The 16,947-nt window shown below is 46.9% G+C and overlaps 1 protein-coding gene across 3 annotated transcripts in view; it reads right to left on the reverse strand.

Annotated features, from left to right (window-relative positions):
- Positions 1–16,947, reverse strand: part of LOC115171696 (brain-specific angiogenesis inhibitor 1-associated protein 2-like protein 1) — a 73,545-nt gene that overhangs the window by 2,916 nt on the left and 53,682 nt on the right. For all 3 annotated transcript variants that reach the window (XM_029728745.1, XM_029728744.1, XM_029728743.1), the window contains 3 exons: positions 15,577–15,639; positions 15,147–15,333; positions 2,350–2,393 (listed from right to left, as the gene is read on the reverse strand). In XM_029728745.1, coding sequence (XP_029584605.1) covers positions 2,350–2,393; positions 15,147–15,333; positions 15,577–15,639 — 294 coding nt within the window. The remainder of the gene's footprint in view (positions 1–2,349; positions 2,394–15,146; positions 15,334–15,576; positions 15,640–16,947) is intronic.

Genomic DNA, 16,947 nt, shown 5'->3' on the forward strand with positions numbered 1-16,947 from the left:
AAGGACATTACATCAAAGTTGGATCAGCCTGTAGTGTGGTTTTCCACTTAAATTTTGAGTGTGACTCCAAATCCAGACCTCCATGGGTTGATAAATTGGATTTCCATTGATTATTTTTGTGTGATTTTGTTGTCAGCACATTCAACTATGTAAAGAAAAAAGTATTTATAAGATTATTTATTTCATTCAGATCTAAGATGTGTTGTTTAAGTGTTCCCTTTATTTTTTTGAGCAGTATATATTGAACATGTTTGCAGTCCACATTGTTCTAGTTGCATTGCTTCAATATGGAAAAACATTGTTAAACATAGGCTATAGCATTCACACTGATATAGGGGCTAGGCCTACTGTTAATTGTAGTCTGGACATGGACATACCAAACGTAGACAATAAGCAAGATTAAATTCACCAGGCTATTGATAAGGTCTAAAAAGTCAGTGTATACAATTAAACAACTTGTTATAATAGATGTAAAGTCCCCTGTTTTGGGGACCTGAGTGGTTCTGGTACCGGTTCCAACCGACATCTTATAAATGGATATGTGGACACCATAGATTGAAATGGCTTGCATTGAGCGGTAGCCCTGATTCTAATGGACACAGGGGTATGTCTCTTCTGCCTGTGTGAAGCAGGATGTGAAATCTGACACCACTTGAAGCTGGGTGGTCCCTCCTACCATTTCATTCGCTCTTCCGACTGTCCATCAACTCCTGGCTGAACCCTACACTACACTTTGTTCGTCATAAATGGACATTATTAATATTAGATGAAAGGCGAGGTCCTAACAAGTTCAGGAAGCCAGGCTAGAGTGCTGTGAGACGTTCACATCGATGGGGGCAGACATTTTGATCAAGCGAGACCTTTAGGAAATATGCACATTTTCTCTAATATTAAATATACAAATATGTATTTTACAGTTATAAGGAAATCTTATAGCTAGTCGTTTATAAATTGATTATACTATATTTAGAAAGCATATAAGTCATTTCAAGCCTTATTTATACCATTTTGTTGAATAGGAAATACATCACATTAAATCTTTCATATTTGTACTGTGTACTTGAGCTTGTGTCCTGAGAAGTGACTACACCTCAGCAATTTATAACTATATTTACCAGAAAGGGGAGATTTTAACCTTTCTTAGAGTCTGCAGCATTACTAGTTATTGTTTCTGGCCCTCTCATGATAATTACTTCTGGGGATTACGTAGATTACATTTTTGATTACATTACAGCCTGGTGAATCTTTTTAATATGTTTGGTTTAGAATCAAATTAAACAAAAAACTATACAGTTGTTTTTTAAACCAAAAACAATATTTCTAAATAATGTTGGGTCAGAAACATATCAAAAATCTCTTCTCTCGTTCCAATGGCACTGTGTGCACACGCAGGCCTAAATATCTTTACGCATAACATTCTCACGTCTATACAAAATACTAGGCTCCTGTCAATCGTATCGTTGCCTATGTGCGAGGCAGATTTAAAAAAGATCTGCTGTTGATATGGCATTATAGGACGACTAAATAGTTTGGAGTGTGTCTTTGGTAATCGGACAATGGGGCGCTCTGAAACTCTGGATGGATAGCCTTCTGAACAAGCGAAATGCAGGTATGTGAATTGTGAATTATGAAAAAGCATGAGGGTAAAAAATGTCAAAGCACTCTCAGTCGACCATTTAAAACCACTTTATTCATAGGCTACTTTTGGATAATTGGCAGGATAAAAAGACACCTATGTGATGCTGGTATACCAGCGTTGATTAAGGGGAGGGGAGGCTATGCTGGGTTTTTAATCAAATTAAAGCAATCTTTTTTATGTTTCTAAATACGAGATTCACCGGCACAAAAGGCACATCTCTCCTTCCATGGGCACTGTGTGTCATGGTTGGATAGGCTGTGCTTCCACTCTCAAAATCCCTGCTATTATCATCTGTGTTACTGTTAAGACCTGCTTTTTGTGGGTCTTAAAACATTCCATTAGCGCTGCATGAAAATTGTCACTTTTGCACTTGTTTTTAAGGACACACCTCTAAATTGTAACCCCTACCACTTCAGTGCAAGGGAGCTGATGGTAGACAGGTAAATTGCTGAACTTGGCGTTAGGGCTGGAAAATGCCAGTGTACCTGTTTTTACATGACGAAATTGCAAACTAACGTGCATTTGACACTTGCGCCTCCTTAGCGCCAGCCCAAAATAGAACCCTTGCGCTCTGTATGTGGACTACACTGTGGGTAGAGTATATAACTGACTATATGAATGAAAGATTGCGTGTCCACACGTTATTGTGAGTTTAAGATAATGTTAACACATCTATCTTCATAATCCATATGACATGATGCATGACTTACCCGAGGAAAAGAGGCGTCTTTCCAAACCCATTCAGTTGGGTTCCCTGTAAACAAACCCAAGAGACATCATCAGACCACATATACTGTAAGTCACAAGACCCATTCACTCTCCATGATGGAATCCAACAATGATTCATTTACATGCAAAAATATCATTTCCATACCAAAATGTACAACATTTTTGGGACTTGTATGTTTGTATCTGTTGCCCATGGAGACCACACCACAGACTGCCCCTCAGACAGGTGAGTGTGACTGTGAGTGATTGCTTGAGTCTGCCTGGAGTGACAAATGGTATAACTAGACTTTTGAGACTTTTCTGTTGGTTCCATTGCAACAGGTCCTCTCAATAGATAGCATTTAAACCCTGGTCTGGTTTTGAGGAGAATGCTTCATCACCTCAGAACACTGACACGGGAAAATGGCTCTTCTGGAAGGGACAGTGCATTCCAGAAAGAAAAATCCATATAAACCTCTCACTCATTATGCCAGTGAAAAGTCAAGGCATGTTGAGGTGAAGCAATCTTCCTGAACTTGTTACATTTAGATTGAACCTTACGATCACAATCAAACAATCAAACAAACAAACTAGAATCAATAGTGAAATTGGTGAAATCATGATTTGACCCTATATGCAGTTTCCCAAAGGGATGCACATTTGAGTTTTTGCCCTAGCACTAAAACACTTGATTCAACTCATCATCACAACTTTGATTAAAATCAGGTGTGTTAGTGCTAGGGCAAAAACAAAATGTCCACCCCTTTGGGTCCCCAGGACCAGGATGGGGAAACACTGTCCTACTGTACTGTGTAGAGATGCGTGGGTTGACTCATAACCTGCAGGTTTAGGGTCATTAAATATTGGGTGGGTTGAATAAAGAGAAAATAATGCATTAAAAATCCATTAATGTATCATTCTTGTAGAATTCTGAGACCAAAAAGACAATGTCAGAGTTTTATTCAATAAGAGAAATGCTGCGAAAGAACAGTAGGCCAGAACAGTAGGCCAGAACAGTAGACCAGAACAGTAGGCCAGAACAGTAGACCAGAACAGTAGGCCAGAACAGTAGGCCAGAACAGTAGACCAGAACAGTAGGCCAGAACAGTAGACCAGAACAGTAGGCCAGAACAGTAGGCCAGAACAGTAGGCCAGAACAGTGGGCCAGAACAGTGGGCCAGAACAGTAGACCAGAACAGTAGGCCAGAACAGTAGGCCAGAACAGTAGGCCAGAACAGTAGGCCAGAACAGTAGACCAGAACAGTAGGCCAGAACAGTAGGCCAGAACAGTGGGCCAGAACAGTGGGCCAGAACAGTGGGCCAGAACAGTAGGCCAGAACAGTAGGCCAGAACAGTAGGCCAGAACAGTGGGCCAGAACAGTGGGCCAGAACAGTGGGCCAGAACAGTAGGCCAGAACAGTGGGCCAGAACAGTGGGCCAGAACAGTAGACCAGAACAGTAGGCCAGAACAGTAGGCCAGAACAGTAGGCCAGAACAGTAGGCCAGAACAGTAGGCCAGAACAGTAGTCTGTTTGGGAGAGATGTGTGATGATTGTGAGGTCACAACACAGGGACTTCAAAATTGCACATCAAGGGAACTGTACTGTTCAAGATGGGTTAAATGGAATAGTAGTATAACTGAAATCTGGACACTGAGTGTAGGTCTATAACCTCTCACATAGCTTTAATATTAACTCCTATAGAATTAAGCATTTCTTGCAGTGAAATGATACAGCAAATGTACATTTTGACTGGGGAACAGGAGTGAAGAAATATAATTGATTTCTTTCAGCATCTTGAGATAACGAATGCGCGGTTAGGGACCGTGTGTAAAGGTGCTATTTTATTCAGCATCATAATAACGGATAGTATTTCAACCACATAAAATATGCACCCAAGCTGAACTGAAATCTTTAAAAAAATAATATGTTGTGTCTTTATAACAGCTTTTAATTTATAACAGCTTTTAATCTTCTAGGGCAACAAGTACTGACAGAAGAGAAGCTGCATGTATTTAATTATAGACAAGTTGACTAACAAATAGCATACCAAAATGTCAGAAATTATGAGCAGAAACATAGGCCTATTCAAAAAGGCCAATCCAAAAATTGTTCCTGGCATTTTCTATATTTGCGGTTGCGGATGGGTTACTAGCAATTTCGGGTGGGTGCTGGTGAACAAACTGCTTACCCACGCATCACTGGTAGTCTCTCCCAGCTGTAGTGCTGGGATGCCACCACTAGAGGACAGCATTGAGCCTACAGAACAGCATTAGCCCTAGAGAGGGGTAGGCAGGCAGACAGATGTAGCCAGACACACATTGAACTTAGTGACTGCTGTCCTAACATCCTCTTGACATCCTGGACAGATGTGTAGTTTTAATCCTAGTCCTAATCAGACTGAGTGCAGGGTGTCCGCACGCACACACACACACACACACACACACACACACACACACACACACGTAATTTCTCTCTTGATACTTTCTTCTACATTCCTTTAGTACCTCTGCTCTCGCTACGTCAGTCTCTTTTCTCTTTCTGTCTTTAATCGGTTTCTCTGTATTCATCTGCCTCACTTTCTACACAAAGGGCAGAACCAGCAAGGGAGAATTTTTCTCATGGTGACAGAGCATTCCTATGTAACCCCCACCCCTCCCTCTATCCCACCCTCCTCTCCTTCTAATTCCCTCCCTGCAGCCAAATCTGCTGAATGGGGAAAAGACTTCTCCGTTATGGCAGTGGTCATACTAGCACAATAAAGACCTGGGTCCTGGAGTTTGTAACAGCAGAGTTGTGGGTTTGATTCCTGTTCCTGTTAAATGACCACATTATCAGTATTAAACATGACAAACGGACCTAGTCGTGTCCCAAAGGAGATGAAGAGAAGTGAGTGATCGCAGTTATGAAGTAACTATAATCCCATTCACAAGGATAGAGCTATACGTGGCTGGTAGTCTAGAATGAATGACTCACCACTATACCATCCCTGCCTCCTTCAGACAGCCCTGGAGGTGCGTGTCATATACACACACACACACACACACCAATCTCTTGTCGCATACACACAACAATCTCTTGTCGCATACACACCTACACACAGTCCAGTCACGACACACACACACACCTACATACACAGTTACTCCACTTGTCGTGCTCTCACCTACACACAGAGAGAAACAGGAAGTGTTGTTCAGACTCACCTACACAGATAGTTATTATTTTCATTGTACGGAAAAACATTCACAGCATGCTATTCACCTACACACACACCCCCTTGGTTCACCTACCCAACCCCACCCCCGCATTCACACCCCAGCCCCCGCATTCACACCCCACCCCCGCATTCACACCCCACCCCCCGCATTCACACCCCACCCCCCGCGTTTACCTATCCACACCCCGCGTTTACCTACCCACACCCCACCCCCGCATTCACACCCCACCCCCCGCGTTTACCTACCCACACCCCACCCCCGCATTCACACCCCAGCCCCCCGCATTCACACCCCACCCCCCGCGTTTACCTATCCACACCCCACCCCCGCATTCACACCCCACCCCCCGTGTTCACCTACCCACACCCCACCCCCCGTGTTCACCTACCCACACCCCACCCCCCGTGTTCACCTACCCACACCCCACCCCCAGTCTTTACCTACCCACACCCCACCCCACGTGTTCACCTACCCACACCCCACCCCCCGTGTTCACCTACCCACACCCCACCCCCAGTCTTCACCTACCCACACCCCACCCCCAGTCTTCACCTACCCACACCCCACCCCCAGTCTTCACCTACCCACACCCCACCCCCAGTCTTCACCTACCCACACCCCACCCCCAGTCTTCACCTACCCACACCCCACCCCCAGTCTTCACCTACCCACACCCCACCCCCAGTCTACACCTACCCACACCCCACCCCCAGTCTACACCTACCCACACCCCACCCCCAGTCTTCACCTACCCACACCCCACCCCCAGTCTACACCTACCCACACCCCACCCCCAGTCTACACCTACCCACACCCCACCCCCAGTCTTCACCTACCCACACCCCACCCCTCACCTACCCACACCCCACCCCCAGTCTACACCTACCCACACCCCACCCCCAGTCTTCACCTACCCACACCCCACCCCTCACCTACCCACACCCCACCCCCAGTCTACACCTACCCACACCCCACCCCCAGTCTTCACCTACCCACACCCCACCCCTCACCTACCCACACCCCACCCCCAGTCTTCACCTACCCACACCCCACCCCCAGTCTTCACCTACCCACACCCCACCCCCAGTCTTCACATCCAGACGTGATTGGGAGTGCCATAGGGCGGCGAACAATTGGCCCAGCGTCGTCTGGGTATGGCCGGGGTAGGCCGTCATTGTAAATAAGAACTTGTTCTAAACTAACTTGCCTAGTTAAATAAAGGTTCAATAAAACAATACAACAATGTCTTCAGGAAGCACTGTAACTAGTTTGCCTACAATTTGCTCTACAGAGGCATTTGGTATGTTATGAATTTCGAGATATTAATTATGAAAATATTTCAAGCGGGGGGGTTTGTTCACCTACACTCATTCCACCCCCCGTGTTCACCTACACACACCCCACCCCCCGTGTTCACCTACACACACCCCACCCCCCGTGTTCACCTACACTCACCCCACCCCCCGTGTTCACCTACACTCACCCCACCCCCGGTGTTCACCTACACTACCCCACCCCCCCGTGTTCACCTACACTCACCCCACCCCCCGTGTTCACCTACACACACCCCACCCCCGTGTTCACCTACACTCACCCCACCCCCCGTGTTCACCTACACACACCCCACCCCCGTGTTCACCTACACTCACCCCACCCCCCGTGTTCACCTACACACACCCCACCCCCCGTGTTCACCTACACACACCCCACCCCCCGTGTTCACCTACACACACCCCACCCCCCCGTGTTCACCTACACACACCCCACCCCCCGTGTTCACCTACACTCACCCCACCCCCCGTGTTCACCTACACACACCCCACCCCCCCGTGTTCACCTACACACACCCCACCCCCCGTGTTCACCTACACACACCCCACCCCCCGTGTTCACCTACACACACCCCACCCCCCGTGTTCACCTACACTCTCCCCACCCCCCGTGTTCACCTACACTCACCCCACCCCCCGTGTTCACCTACAAACACCCCACCCCCCGTGTTCACCTACAAACACCCCACCCCCCGTGTTCACCTACAAACACCCCACCCCCCGTGTTCACCTGCACACACCCCACCCCCAGTGTTCACCTGCACACACCCCACCCCCCGTGTTCACCTACACACACCCCACCCCCCGTGTTCACCTACACACACCCCACCAGAGTGGGGCTGTGTCCTAAATGGCCCCCTATTCCCTATGACCTGAGCCCTGGTCAAATGTAGTGCACTATATACAGTGAGGGAAAAAGTATTTGATCCCCTGCTGATTTTGTACGTTTGCCCACTGACAAAGAAATTACCAGTCTATAATTTTAATGGTAGGTTTATTTGAACAGTGAGAGACAGAATAACAACATTTTTTTGTTGTTGTTGTTGTTATTCTGTCTCTCACTGTTCAAATAAACCTACCATTAAAATTATAGACTGGTAATTTCTTTGTCAGTGGGCAAACGTACAAAATCAGCAGGGGATCAAATACTTTTTCCCTCACTGTAGGGCATATGGTGCCGTTTGGGAGCATCCCAGAGCAGTGTCCACCACCTCAACCCCTGCTCTATCTCTGTGTGTTGTTTGGTGAATGGGAGCACAGCACAGTTGGTGTAGTCCAGCACTGTTAAATACAATGTGTTTCATTGGTAAAACATGTTACTATCGATGTTCCGGAACTGATTGTCTGTCTGACTGACTCATACAGCTTGAATGGAGGATAAGTACCTACTAGAATCAGAATCACACACTGGGAGAGAGATGGGGGGCCGGGGCAGAGAGACAGAGGGAGAGAGATGGGGGCCGGGGCAGAGAGACAGAGGGAGAGAGATGGGGGGCCGGGGCAGAGAGACAGAGGGAGAGATGGGGGGCCGGGGCAGAGAGACGGAGGGAGAGAGATGGGGGGCCGGGGCAGAGAGACAGAGGGAGAGATGGGGGGCCGGGGCAGAGAGACGGAGGGAGAGAGATGGGGGGCCGGGGCAGAGAGACAGAGGGAGAGAGATGGGGGCCGGGGCAGAGAGACAGAGGGAGAGAGATGGGGGGCCGGGGCAGAGAGACAGAGGGAGAGAGAATGGGGGGCGGGGCAGAGAGACAGAGGGAGAGAGATGGGGGCCGGGGCAGAGAGACGGAGGGAGAGAGATGGGGGGCCGGGGCAGAGAGACGGGGAGAGAGATGGGGGGGGGGCCGGGGCAGAGAGACGGAGGGAGAGAGATGGGGGGCAGGGGCAGAGAGACGGAGGGAGAGAGAAGATGGGGGCCGCGAGGGCCAGAGAGACAGAGGTGAGAGAGATGGGGAGCCGGGGCAGAGAGACGGAGGGAGAGAGATGGGGGGGGTGGCAGAGAGACGGAGGGCGAGAGATGGGTGGGCCGGTGGCAGCAGAGGAAAGAGGGAAGAGAGATGGGGCCGGGGCAGAGAGAGAGACGAGAGGGAGAGAGATGGGTGGGCGGGGCAGACAGAGAGCGGAGGGAGAGAGATGGGGGGCCGGGGCAGAGAGAACAGACGGAAGAGATGGGGGCCGGGGCAGAGAGAAAGAGGGAGAGATGGGGGGCCGGGGCAGAGAGACAGAAGGAGAGAGATGGGGGGCCGGGGCAGAGAGACAGAGGGAGAGAGATGGGGGCCGGGGCAGAGAGAAAGAGGGAGAGATGGGGGGCCGGGGCAGAGAGAAAGAGGGAGAGATGGGGGGCCGGGGCAGAGAGACAGAGGGAGAGAGATGGGGGGCCGGGGCAGAGAGACAGAGGGAGAGAGATGGGGGGCCGGGGCAGAGAGACAGAGGGAGAGAGATGGGGGGCCGGGGCAGAGAGACAGAGGGAGAGAGATGGGGGGGCCGGGGCAGAGAGACAGAGGGAGAGAGATGGGGGGCCGGGGCAGAGAGACGGAGGGAGAGAGATGGGGGGGCCGGGGCAGAGAGACGGAGGGAGAGAGATGGGGGGCCGGGGCAGAGAGAAAGAGGGAGAGATGGGGGGCCGGGGCAGAGAGAAAGAGGGAGAGAGATGGGGGCCGGGGCAGAGAGACGGAGGGAGAGAGATGGGGGGGGCGGGGGCAGAGAGACGGAGGGAGAGAGATGGGGGGCCGGGGCAGAGAGACAGAAGGAGAGAGATGGGGGGCCGGGGCAGAGAGAAAGAGGGAGAGATGGGGGCCGGGGCAGAGAGACAGAGGGAGAGAGATGGGGGGCCGGGGCAGAGAGACGGAGGGAGAGAGATGGGGGGGGCGGGGCAGAGAGACGGAGGGAGAGAGATGGGGGGCCGGGGCAGAGAGACGGAGGGAGAGAGATGGGGGGCCGGGGCAGAGAGACAGAAGGAGAGAGATGGGGGGCCGGGGCAGAGAGACAGAGGGAGAGAGATGGGGGGCCGGGGCAGAGAGATGGGGGGCCGGGGCAGAGAGACGGAGGGAGAGAGATGGGGGGCCGGGGCAGAGAGAAAGAGGGAGAGAGATGGGGGGCCGGGGCAGAGAGACAGAGGGAGGTAGGGCATGGAGTGGGGGAAAGAGAAAATGAAAGATACAGAAAGAGACAGAGAGAAAATTGATGAGGAAAAAAAAGAGTGAGAGACATTGAAAGAGAGAGGGAAGTCAGACAGGGAGAGAGAGGGGAGAAGCAAAGAGAAAGAAAGAGAGAGAAAGAGAAGGAGGGTGTCAGGTTCCAGGTGTCAGGTTCACTCAGAGTGGAATTCCAATGGAAGGCTATGCCGGAGCCTTGCCACCGGATGTATGTACACTGAGTGTACAAAACATTATGAACATTTCCATGACAGACTGACCAGGTGAAAGACATGATCCCTCATTGATGTCACCTGTTAAATCCACTTCAATCAATGTAGATGAAGGGGAGGAGAGGTCAAAGAAGGATTTTTAAGCCTTGAGACAATTGAGACATGGATTGTGTATGTGTCATTCAGAGGGTGAATGGACAAGACAAAAAATGTAAGTACCTTTGAACGGGTATGATAGTTGGTGCCAGGCGCAATGGTTTTATGTCAAGAACTACAACGCTGCTGGGTTTTTCACGCTCAACAGTTTCCCGTGTGTATCAAGAATGGTCAACCACCCAAAGGACATCCAGCCAACTTGACACAAAAAACTGTGGGACGCTTCAGAGTCAACATGGACCAGCATCCCTGTGGAATGCTTTCAACACCTTGTATAGTTCATGCCCTGATGAAATGAGGTGTTCTGAGGGCAAAACATTAGGAAGATGTTCTCAATGTTTTGTACACTCAGTGTACACTGACAGCCAGGCATTATAATGGCCGCACGCACGCACGCACACGCACGCACACGCACGCACACACACACGGGACACACGGGACACAGCAGAGTGTAGCCTAATGAATATTTCACCGCAGTGAAAGAAAAGAGAAGTTGAGAAGTGTATTGTCTTTCCCAGACTTCTCCATTCAACCTATCACACAGGTCAGCCAAACATCACAAACCACAACCTGACCTCTCTGGGTCACCACTGACCTGTACAGCCACGAGGGCATTAGCAGCTTATGTTTCCTCCTGTCGCTATTTCTAGTGTGTATGTGATGAACGGGATGTCCAGCCTGTACTGTAGGTACAGCTAATTACACTAAAAGTAGTCTCTTGTGACGGACGTCATGGAGTAGTGGGAGATGTGATTCTGGGTGCTGACATTCCACTAAAAGGAGAGCCAGGGTAGCGAGGGTTAAATCACACGTCACATCAAAGAGGAACTGGCAGCCCCAGGACCAACTGAACACAATGCAGGGCTTCTCCATGTCTTTTAGGGGGTTTAAGGAGTCTGGCTTCAATAGCTGTTTCTGCTTTAGTGAAATGGGATGGAGGGATCCTGCGTAGCTTTACAGTAACTGGGACTACTTTCCACTACTTTCACTGCTTGCTTGGTTCTATGTGGCATTTTGCATAGGGAAAACAGGAGATGTTTGACCAGAGTTATTTCACTTCTCATCCTCATCTCATCTCACATCAATATGTACATGTTATAGCTTGCACAAGTTTAAACAGGAGACTGAGTCTCTCTGTTTGTATGCCTTCAGCCAAACCAACGCCAGCAGGTGTTTAGTGGCTAGGCTTCTTACCATGAATTTCCATTCAGCCAGGATCGGGAAGCACAAACAACCTCGGATTGGCCTTTGCACTTTGAAAACCCACAACTTTGACTGATGACTTTGAATACATGCAAAAGCAAGAGTTAGTTGAGAGCATTGCTAGAGTGTAGGATGAGCATTAGACACGCATGGCGTGACCCACACAAGGAGTCAGACATGAGGAGAGGGCCAGGTATTTACTCCACATCATTACAGATGATAATAGACCACTATAAAGGGATAATACTTGTCAGGCTCAATTACATTTTAGTCATTTAGCAGACTCTCTTTTACAGAGCGACTTTTGGTTAGTGCATTCATCTTAAGATAGCTAGGCTCATGATGAGTCTTACAATGCATTGTAACTACTTTACACCTGCAGGTGTCGCCAACACTTCTCTGTCATTCAGAACTACTGTATTTTAGCTTAAACAACCTCCAGGCTAGGCCCAGACCTGTCCTGCTCTACCGCAGTCCAGCAGCCCCTTAGTGGGGCAGAGGCTCCCAGATGCAAGGGTGTCCAACAGTCCGGGAATGTATTACTATACTGTATTACTATACTGTATTACTATACTGTTTTACTATACTACACTGTAATACTATTCTATATTACTATACTGTATTACTATACTACTATATTATACAGTATTACTATACTCTATTACTATACTACACTGTATTACTATACTGTATTACTATTCTATATTACTATACCATACTCCTATATTATACTACTATATTATACAGTATTACTATACTATACTACTATACTGTATTACTATACTGTATTACTATAATATACTGTATTACTATACTATATAACTATACTGTATTACTATACTGGCTCAAGGGGAAATCCTCTTTACAGGTGTGTCTTATCCACAATCCAGTGATGTCATGTAGTTGATATCTATGGTCTTATACAATGCTATGATCTGTTATACTGTACCATACAGTAACATCTTATCCTATCCTATCCAATACACGTTTCAAAAATATGAGGAGGCATCAAATACTGTATAGACAACCTTTAGGGAATTAGGATGTGCTAATGGTTTAATGTGGCTTGTAATCAGTAAGGGATGTTATTAAGTGCTTATTAAGCATTGTTAAGGTGTTATATAGGTGTTATTAAAATAAAGATCTTATGCGCAGACAGGCAGCACATGTAAACGTCAGCCAACTCTCCTGTTTACACAACTGACAATTGAGAAGGACTGAAATTATCCAAAACCTCAGATAAGGTCAGGTACTTAGTACTATACAGTCACTAGCTATCAGCTCTGGTCAGGTAGCAAGTAACTGTATAGTACTAAGTATTATCTCTGGTCAGGTAGCTAGTAACTGTATAGTACTAACTATTAGCTCTGGTCAGGTAGCTAGTAACTGTATAGTACTAAGTATCAGCTCTGGTCAGGTAGCTAGTAACTGTATAGTACTAACTATTAGCTCTGGTCAGGTAACTAGTAACTGTATAGTACTAACTATTAGCTCTGGTCAGGTAGCTAGTAACTGTATAGTACTAACTATTAGCTCTGGTCAGGTAGCTAGTAACTGTATAGTACTAAGTATCAGCTCTGGTCAGGTAGCTAGTAACTGTATAGTACTAAGTATCAGCACTGGTCAGGTAGCTAGTAACTGTATAGTACTAACTATTAGCTCTGGTCAGGTAGCTAGTAAGTGTATAGTACTAAGTATCAGCTCTGGTCAGGTAGCTAGTAACTGTATAGTACTAAGTATCAGCTCTGGTCAGGTAGCTAGTAACTGTATAGTACTAACTATTATCTCTGGTCAAGTAGCTAGTAACTGTATAGTACTAACTGTTATCTCTGGTCAGGTAGCTAGTAACTGTATAGTACTAACTATTATCTCTGGTCAGGTAGCTAGTAACTGTATAGTACTAAGTATCAGCTCTGGTCAGGTAGCTAGTAACTGTATAGTACTAACTATTATCTCTGGTCAGGTAGCTAGTAACTGTATAGTACTAAGTATCAGCTCTGGTCAGGTAGCTAGTAACTGTATAGTACTAACTATTATCTCTGGTCAGGTAGCTAGTAACTGTATAGTACTAAGTATCAGCTCTGGTCAGGTAGCTAGTAACTGTATAGTACTAAGTATCAGCTCTGGTCAGGTAGCTAGTAACTGTATAGTACTAAGTATCAGCTCTGGTCAGGTAGCTAGTAACTGTATAGTACTAGCTATTAGCTCTGGTCAGGTAGCTAGTAACTGTATAGTACTAACTATTATCTCTGGTCAGGTAGCTAGTAACTGTATAGTACTAAGTATCAGCTCTGGTCAGGTAGCTAGTAACTGTATAGTACTAAGTATCAGCTCTGGTCAGGTAGCTAGTAACTGTATAGTACTAAGTATCAGCTCTGGTCAGGTAGCTAGTAACTGTATAGTACTAAGTATCAGCTCTGGTCAGGTAGCTACTAACTGTATAGTACTAACTATTAGCTCTGGTCAGGTAGCTAGTAACTGTATAGTACTAACTATTATCTCTGGTCAGGTAGCTAGTAACTGTATAGTACTAACTATTATCTCTGGTCAGGTAGCTAGTAACTGTATAGTACTAACTATTATCTCTGGTCAGGTAGCTAGTAACTGTATAGTACTAAGTATCAGCTCTGGTCAGGTAGCTAGTAACTGTATAGTACTAACTATTAGCTCTGGTCAGGTAGCTAGTAACTGTATAGTACTAAGTATCAGCTCTGGTCAGGTAGCTAGTAACTGTATAGTACTAACTATTATCTCTGGTCAGGTAGTTAGTAACTGTATAGTACTAACTATTATCTCTGGTCAGGTAGCTAGTAACTGTATAGTACTAAGTATCAGCTCTGGTCAGGTAGCTAGTAACTGTATAGTACTAACTATTATCTCTGGTCAGGTAGCTAGTAACTGTATAGTACTAAGTATCAGCTCTGGTCAGGTAGCTAGTAACTGTATAGTACTAACTATTAGCTCTGGTCAGGTAGCTAGTAACTGTATAGTACTAAGTATCAGCTCTGGTCAGGTAGCTAGTAACTGTATAGTACTAACTATTAGCTCTGGTCAGGTAACTAGTAACTGTATAGTACTAACTATTAGCTCTGGTCAGGTAGCTAGTAACTGTATAGTACTAACTATTATCTCTGGTCAGGTAGCTAGTAACTGTATAGTACTAAGTATCAGCTCTGGTCAGGTAGCTAGTAACTGTATAGTACTAACTATTATCTCTGGTCAGGTAGCTAGTAACTGTATAGTACTAAGTATCAGCTCTGGTCAGGTAGCTAGTAACTGTATAGTACTAAGTATCAGCTCTGGTCAGGTAGCTAGTAACTGTATAGTACTAAGTATCAGCTCTGGTCAGGTAGCTAGTAACTGTATAGTACTAAGTATCAGCTCTGGTCAGGTAGCTAGTAACTGTATAGTACTAAGTATCAGTTCTGGTCAGGTAGCTAGTAACTGTATAGTACTAAGTATCAGCTCTGGTCAGGTAGCTAGTAACTGTATAGTATTAAGTATCAGCTCTGACAGGCTCTGACTGACCGTGTGTACAGAAGAGCCGGAGGATGTGGAGAGGGAGGGCGAGTGCTGCTTGCTGCCCAGGAGGACACTCCTCTTGGGATAGTCGCTGTAGTCGGGAGGGGGGAGGACCATGGAGGAATCATCTGTCTCTGTGTCCTGGTGGAGCAGGTTCACCACGCTCTTACTGCGCATGGGAGGAGCCCCCACACTGTGGAGAAAGAGGGGGAGAGAGGGAAGGAAAGAGAGAGGGGAGAGAGGGAAGGAAAGAGGGAGAGAAGAGAGGAGGGAGGGAGTTCTGATCAGCAAAGGTCATCAGACTAGGAGAGTAGAGGAAACACTATGAGACAACAAGTCTGGATGAAACCTGTGTGTGTGTGTGTGTGTGTGTGTGTGTGTGTGTGTGTGTGTGTGTGTGTGTGTGTGTGTGTGCCTGCTTGAGTGGTCCCCTTACCTGTTGTTATTCATTATTGGCTCTGAATATGCCCGGCAATAGGATGATGGAAACCATCCCCTCCTGGAACACAGACAGAAAGAGAAAGAGAGAGCGAGAGAGAGAGAGAGAGAGAGAGCGAGAGAGGGAGGTGATTACACTTGTATACTACTCCCATCTCCCCAGCTTTTTTCTACAGGCCCCTGAATACCCTCAGACACTCCTAATACATTGACATCCACACTGAAGTACACAATCCCCTGGAACCTGCTTCTCTACACACCACTCCATCATGCAGTAGCTGAATAGAATCCCCTTTTCAGGATTCTGCATCTTCAACCTCTCTATAGCTGTCTAACAGGTGGTGAGATAGACGTGAGGCCATTATGGTAGAATAAGGTGAATAATCATCATAGGCCTCTGAATGGACAAATCATTGACTCCATACAAATCCCTGTGAGAAATGTTCATATTTGTCCATTTGTTCACTGGGCTTCAGAATGGGCGGCTGGGTGTGGCCACTGTTTAACTAGATTAGAACAGTGATAAATGTTCATATTTGTTCACTGGGCTTCAGAATGGGCGGCAGGGTGCGGCCAGTGTTTAACTAGAATACATAAAGGCTGGGGTACTGTATCAACTCACAGCTTCCCTGTTAAAAGCACCACAGTGAACCATGCTGTAGGGTTTAGGTAGTGATCACATTTCACTAACCTGATCTGGAACCAGGCCAACATTTCACAGTCACATGTCTCTCATTCTCTCAGTCTACTGTCTCAAAGGGTATCAAATAATCATAGATGACAGATTTTTGTCATATAGCCTTGTGAACATAATGAATATATGATTAATTATTCATGTTTTCACAGGATATTAATTAAATGTATTTCATTCCTGTCCATGACACTCTTCATCACACTATGGTGGTGGAGGGATACATGTGGATGTTATCAGTGTGTGTTGCTAGGTGACTGACCCAGATCCATCACTCTGGCTGAGGTGTGACAGATAGGTGTCTCATCAACTCAATGACATCACACTGCAGGGACCTCCACAAGAACCCTACACTGTATCAATGGCACATATCTAGGTAACATCCCAAAAGCCACCCTATTCCCAAAAGCCACCCCATTTAGTGCACAGCTTTTGACATATATAAGAGTCCATCATCTCTAGAATCTGTATAGAACATGTACAGCATCATGTCAGGAATACAACACCTTTTTAAAGTTCATTTTGAGCCTTGATTCAGCAAAAACATCAGAGATTCATTTGGCTGTGATTCTCTCCTTTCTCTACCTCTTTCCCCCTCTCCTTCTCCTCTCCCCTCCTGTCTCCTCTGTGTTTTTCTGCCTCCAGCCGTGCACTGATTGTATTCCCCAGTGTGTGCCG

Source organism: Salmo trutta, chromosome 32 (assembly GCF_901001165.1).
Source record: "Salmo trutta chromosome 32, fSalTru1.1, whole genome shotgun sequence".
In the NCBI taxonomy this organism is placed as follows: domain Eukaryota; kingdom Metazoa; phylum Chordata; class Actinopteri; order Salmoniformes; family Salmonidae; genus Salmo; species Salmo trutta.